Source organism: Ambystoma mexicanum, chromosome 6p, assembly GCF_040938575.1.
Source record: "Ambystoma mexicanum isolate Mex_15411 chromosome 6p, UKY_AmexF1_1, whole genome shotgun sequence".
NCBI lineage: Eukaryota > Metazoa > Chordata > Amphibia > Caudata > Ambystomatidae > Ambystoma > Ambystoma mexicanum.
The window spans coordinates 790,613,491-790,619,972 of NC_090935.1; the positions used below are offsets into that span (position 1 = coordinate 790,613,491).

Genomic DNA, 6,482 nt, shown 5'->3' on the forward strand with positions numbered 1-6,482 from the left:
GTCTTTTTGAATCTGTGGGTGTCAGAAAGACAAGAGTAGGAGACAAGTGATTTGTCACATAGACCATCTCACAACTAAAAACATAGCTGCACACCGTGACCGTATTTTACGAACTGAAGCTACCAACAGTAAATCAAAGCTCTCTTGCGCTTTTCCCTCTCAATCCAACTAACCAACTAATCCATCCCAGCCCCCTTCATTTTCAGACCCGCCTGGGCGACTGGAGACCATCAAAAGGGCAGCAGTGTGTGGTACAAATCACAATAACATGACTCTTTACCAATCTTCCTCAAGCCCTTAAAACTAGAATGGATCATTTTGTCTATCACATACAACTAAAAATGGATTTGTGCCGCACCTGGTTTTGGACTGCTACTGCTAAATCTGCTCATTCTGCACTTCTGTTTCCAAGCACTGAAAAGCCACTCAGCAGTCGTCATGCTACACACGGATTCCTGAATATTGTGTTGCATGGCAGCAGCCCATCCAGAGTGGCTTGGAACGTTTTGCTACTGTGTGTTCAGTAAATTGAACGGTATAAAAAAAAAAAACGATTCTTTTTTGGGAACACTTTTGCATTAAGGAAACAGCAATCCAACGAGAGGGCTGTTTCCATACACTGGAGCATCTCCTACAGTAATATTTTGCCAAAACTAAACATATTATATAATGCCTAAATGCAAAAAGTCACTCACATATACGGCCTCATCACGAGTTTGGCGGTAACCCTTAAATGAGGCAGTAATTCTATTACTGCTGCATTTAAGGGTCCACCAAATCACAGGTTTGGCAGCATTTACCCCATCTCTGAGCTGGGGGTAAATGCACCAGGAATTAGCTGATTTTTGGTGCAATTACCACGCATTAATACCACTGACGGTAATTGCACTGAAAATGTCACATTAGGTCCAATGGGGAATTCCCCAATGGGCCCAATGGGGAATTACTTTTCCCCCAAACCCGTGTTCCGGTGCTAACAGCAACAGGGGTTTGGACGGTAACGCTATTAACCCTGGCGGTATCCAGGCGGTAATACCACCCAACTCTTGATGAGGCACATAATCTTAATCCGAATCCTATTGTACATTAGTAAATACTAAGCACTAATCAGGAAACTAACCCACTGCAAATAGAAAAGAACCCACTAAACGAAAGCCCGCGTACAACAACACGTCAATCAACTCATTCAATCTGCATCTAGCAAAATGGAACCAAAAAGGACAACCAGGACCAACCCCAAATAATGGTGAAGGGATCAGAATGCTTGGAAAGGCAGGGTACGAAAACCGTATCCAGAAAGAGGGGGAAATGAAGAGAAGGGAGACTGGAAGGAAGTGGGGCGAGTCCTGCATCACCAAAAATGCCTGTAGTTAGTCTTTGCAAAATGAAGCAGTGCATAGATTAATCAAACTCTCCTGTTTAGTCACAACATAAGGAGGACACTCTACAATGCACCTTATGATTAAACATTACAGCCAATTAAAAGAAGACACGCACTTTAACAGTGAACGTTCATCTGCCATCACTGTGCACGTGCATCAACAGAAGGCCTGGAACTTCTAATAGCGCACGCAGCAACCACTGATGGAAAGTGCAGCCCAGCTACGGAGGGAGACATGAGGAGGCACTGGATTGGTCTTGGCCTTAAAATGCTTTATTGGCAACGCTGAAGAACACCCGAAGTATGAAAGGCTCTGTGTGCCCTTACAGGATTTGAAGGTGAAGCACCAAATCACCTCTGCAACCCCCCCACTACCCGTACCACCATGGACACAGCCAGTCACTAAAGCCACTGAATACTTGCAAAACCGTAGCTTGCCAGCAGGGGCTGCTCGACCATAATAAGCAGAGAGGGTGTTGAACCACCTCGTCTTAGCCTCCTCTTGCCCATTATTAAGGAGCCAGCCCAGTGAAACACTGAGCGCTGCCTCAGCTTTTATTTTTCAGATGAGGCAGGGCTCTGAACTGTCAACGGGAAACATAATTTCCCTTTGACGGTTACATTCCTCAGCCGCGCACGATCAATGACCATGCAAGGCTCTGGGCGTTTTGCTTGCCCAGTCTTGCATAGCTCATTGGAAATGCTAGCTGGGGAACTGCATGTCTGTATGTGCAAGAGGGCGCTCCTGCACAGAGCAGGCTGTAGTGGGGAGTCTCGTCACTCAGCTCAGGCCCCTGCATGCATGTGCAGGAACCAGGAAGCTCCCTGATTCCTGTTCATGCTAGCAGAGGCTGGAGAGGAAACTTTAGGACCCATGGCAGAAGGTGAGTTTGTTGATGTTCATGTATTTTTTATGTAAATGATGTGTATGGATGCGTGCATGCTTGTGTTGACATGCAATGTCAGGCCGGACCTCTAAGCCCACGGTCTTGCATGCCGACATAATTGATGATCTGTGCATGTGAGGAGCTGGAGTGCAATGTGGGAAGGAATGCCATTTATTAATGGGCATCTATAAAAAGAATACCATGAATGTGTGCCTATGAGGCTCTCAGGGGTCTCAGGAGGCGGGCATGCCAGTTTTTATGCCCAGTAAAAATGGCCATGGCTGTACCCTGGGTCCCCAGCTCCTGACATACATCTGCCTCCTGGGGCCCCCAGCACCTCGCACTCACCCATAATCACATTTAATGTGATTATGTCTGAGTGCAAGTCGCTGGCGCACCATGGAGCAGGCATGGTATTTTTTTTTACAAGGCATGGTTGATAAAGCAAGCATGATAAGTGTTATTATGAAGCTCAACTGGTATTTGAGTGCTGCCAGTTTGGACAGGTTTTCATACTGTGGCATGCATGTTTAATGGTACAGCCAGCTGGAGTATGTTCTCATGTGGGGATACTGCCATGTATTGGCAGAACAAACATGGACCTATCATTGCTGGCCTTATGCACAAAGCAAACTTGAGCATGTTCGTATATGGGAATACTAGGTAGAATGGTGCAGTCAGCATGGGTGCAGCCTGTGAAAATGTTTTATACTGGCACGCGTGGGAAAAGGCATCATGAAACTGTCTTGGAGAAATGCTCCTGTGCACTGTTGGTGACTTGCAACCATTGGATTTTTTGTTATGAGTTACCCTTCAAAACCAATTGCAAACTGTTTGGCTTTGTACTCAATTTTTCTAAAAAGTGTGGTCTAAAATGCACCATTTAAACTAATTATTTAAAAAAAAATTCTTGGGGGGGGACCCCCTTACCCATCCCTGCCGAACCCACCTTCATTGGTTCGGGGTCCCGCACTACGCTATCTGGGACAAATATGTACACCCCTCCAGTTAAAAAACTCAGCAGCCGCCACTGTTGCGTCATCGCAGTCTCTAATGGGCCCCCTATTCGATGTTGTCATGTCAAAATGCCCTCGATTAGACTAAACACCAAGTTCGCCATTGCCCTAGGGTCCCACTGGGCGTGCGCAACTCGGGGCACATTGCTGACACGAATTGTAGCTACAGGTGCGTGTAACAAGCGCCGTGCCTTTAGCAGTAAGGTACACCTCGTGTCCAGCTGGTACTGTGACTGTACTGCCTTGGCATAAGATGGCACTAGCTGTAACGCCACGTGTGTGAAAAGGGCGCAGGGCGGAAGTGAGTGAAGGTTCCTGGCAATGCGACAGGTGTGTGTGCATTTAGCATAGCGCCCATTGCACGTGTGCACATTTTATCACCGTTGCCTGAAGTGTGAGGAAACCCCTGCTGAGAAGGAAACATGTCAAATAACTGGTTCTGGAGGATGGTGTCCATTGGGGAGGGTCTGCAGTCACTTTTTAGCACACAGCCCCATACCAATATGGCCTCGCCGATAAAGATGGTCCAGTGCCCCATGAGTTGGGCACAATCCCACAGAGAAAAAGTGGTTACGCGCCGGGTGTGTGTTTTTGCTGCAACACCACCTCTGACACGCCCCCCAAAGCACACGGTGCTGCGCACGCGAAGAAGGCGCCTATCTGGCCTGGGACCCTCTCCCGTGTCTCCGAGACCACGGTACCCGGGCGACGACGACATAGGCATCACGTTCCTAGAGCACTAACAGTGGGCCACCGCGTCACTCCAACCGAGTGATATTTTTTTAGGACTCTGTGTGCCCATGTTGTACTGCAACCCATTGTGTGGGCAGGTTCCGAACCCTTTGAAGCTGGCAACATTTCTGCAAATCACAATATCACAAAAGGAATTAAAATAACATTGTATGTATGTGGCACTTCAGTGAAACGGTGATTTAACAGCACCCTCGAGGCGGTGGCACTGTCCACCTCCAGACCAGCAGACGAGTCCAAGCCACTGGACAGCGAGCCGAGACAGGTGCCATCTGAGCACTGTATGGCCCTCCACGCTGTGCGACAATCTTAACAAAACGAGCCCAACCGTGTCGTCCCTAGCGTTTCCACTTGCAAATCAAGCGTACCTAAAGCACTGTCAGTTACATTGAAAGTTGGCCAACACTACAGGCTCCAGAAGGCCTTCGTCATCAGTGGGGAAACGGTGCTGCCGGTGACATCACCTCATCAGGTCACCCACACCTGTAGACCAAGAGCTTAAAGCGCGAGGTGGGGCGCCTGCCCGTGAAAACATGCCACCCGAATATCACACGTGACCAGTCTATCAATGTAACACAAAACTATTGATTATTGGTGGGCGGGGCCCGTGTTGTAAGGCAGTTATGGCTGCTCTGCACGTGTCTTAATTTCATAGAAAAGATAGCGCTTTGAGAAGACCATTTAGCAAAGCAGCGCTGCAAAAGCGTGGCCATGCATTCATGCATTGATATATTCACAGGAAACCCGTGTAAAGGGAGCAAGAAACCCCCTGCCAAGCCAAGTCCGAAAGAGATCCGTGCTACAGGCTTATTGTGGGTAGCTTCAAGGGAGTCGCTGCCAAATTCCACCAATCAGGGCGGGATAATACTTCGCGCGAGGAGCTCGAGGGCACTCACACACGCACGCACTCTGCTGGATGTGCACGCGAGCAGCGTGTTTATCGAGCGTGGGAACCTCGCCCACAGCCGTATCTCCGGATATCGGGTAGCGCTGTCACTAACGCAGCCTAGGACCGAGATTGCCAAGTTAATAACGTTCACGGCCCCAGAGAGACTTGTCAAAATAATTCCCACACAACCCACCCCCGCCCCCCATCGCCCTCCTCATCTTCACCGTAGTTTCGAAAAATAACCTTCCTGAAATACAGTTAGGGAAACTGTCTTGGATAGACTATGCACAACTTATTAGTAATGGCACCGATATAATTCATTGCGTTAATTGAAATAACGAGAACATAGAAATCTCCAACCCAGACTAAAGCTGCACTATTCAAATGGCCATCCAAAAATGGAATGCGGGTGACGATCCCTTTGAGAGAAATCTTCCATCCATGGGGAGAAGACAAACACACACACAAAGAAGGGGGGAAGCGCGCCGGGGAAGTGTAACTTTGCATCATAGCTGCGTTCAAGTCCACGGCCACGCAAAACGACGACCGGGAACCGCGGTGCAGCCTTGGATGCGCTGAGGCGACGCACATGGGACGCGGGTTGCCCAACACTCCCACAGGTCCCGAAGCCCACGGACGCGTGGGGGCGAGTGATGTGGTGGCACGCACCCCCGTGCCTAGCAGCAGTGTGTACTTACAGTCTCTGAACACGGCGCCGGGGTCCCGGTGAGGCAGCACCTGGCTCACGAGCAGCTGCAGCGACTCCAGCGTCCTGTCCATGCTGCCTGCTCCAGAGTGAACCCGCGCACTGTCCTCATGCCTGCATCGTTCCACTTCTGGGCCGAATTTGGGCCGTTCATTGATGCTGCGGATTACCCAGGAATCCCTTTTAACATCTGCCAATCAGACATTGGCCGGGGTCTGAATGGCCCAGGGGGTCCCCCTTCCCTGGCTCGCTTATCTTTGTTGTGCGCGGAGCTAATTAGCTGTAAGGCTGCCTGACAGGCCCGCTCCTACCGCGTCCCCCTGTGGGACCCGCCCACCCGCAAGCCGGCCAGTGAAAGGCATTCCTCGCTCAGGGGCAGGCATTGAGCGGGGGTGCTGAGGCGGACGGGTTCCTCTTTCAGCTGGAGCAAGAATCGCACAATAATAGACCGCTCTCCTTCCACGAACTTCGAGAATGGCTCGAGCCGGCTGCGCATGTCAACAACGCCACAAGTATATAAGCAATGCCTCTATCACGGTGCCAGAAGGTCTGCGAAATCAGTAGCTGGGCTAGCCTCCAACTTTTGGGGGTTCAGAGGACAAAACTTAAAAATGGATTTCTGGATATGATATGATAGTTTATTTTTTTTATTTTTTTTTTTTATTTGATTTAGCTGTATTGGACACAGCCTTTCAAATTTATACACATTACACATAAAATATATTTGACAATTTACATAGTGTAAACCCAACATATAGAAATATGCTGTTATCTCCCGTTATATAAAAGCAAGATCAAGAGGAACGAATTATCAATTTTACAATAAAACCCAATAAAATACCACATTTCTAAT

At 48.9% G+C, this 6,482-nt stretch overlaps 1 protein-coding gene across 1 annotated transcript in view; it reads right to left on the reverse strand.

Moving 5' to 3' along the window:
- Positions 1-6,067, reverse strand: part of LIX1 (limb and CNS expressed 1) — an 889,780-nt gene extending 883,713 nt beyond the window's left edge. The window contains exon 1 of the mRNA XM_069625450.1: positions 5,622-6,067. Within this exon, the coding sequence (XP_069481551.1) occupies positions 5,622-5,703 (82 nt within the window). The 5' untranslated portion in view covers positions 5,704-6,067. The remainder of the gene's footprint in view (positions 1-5,621) is intronic.
- Between the last annotated feature and the right edge of the window lie 415 nt (positions 6,068-6,482).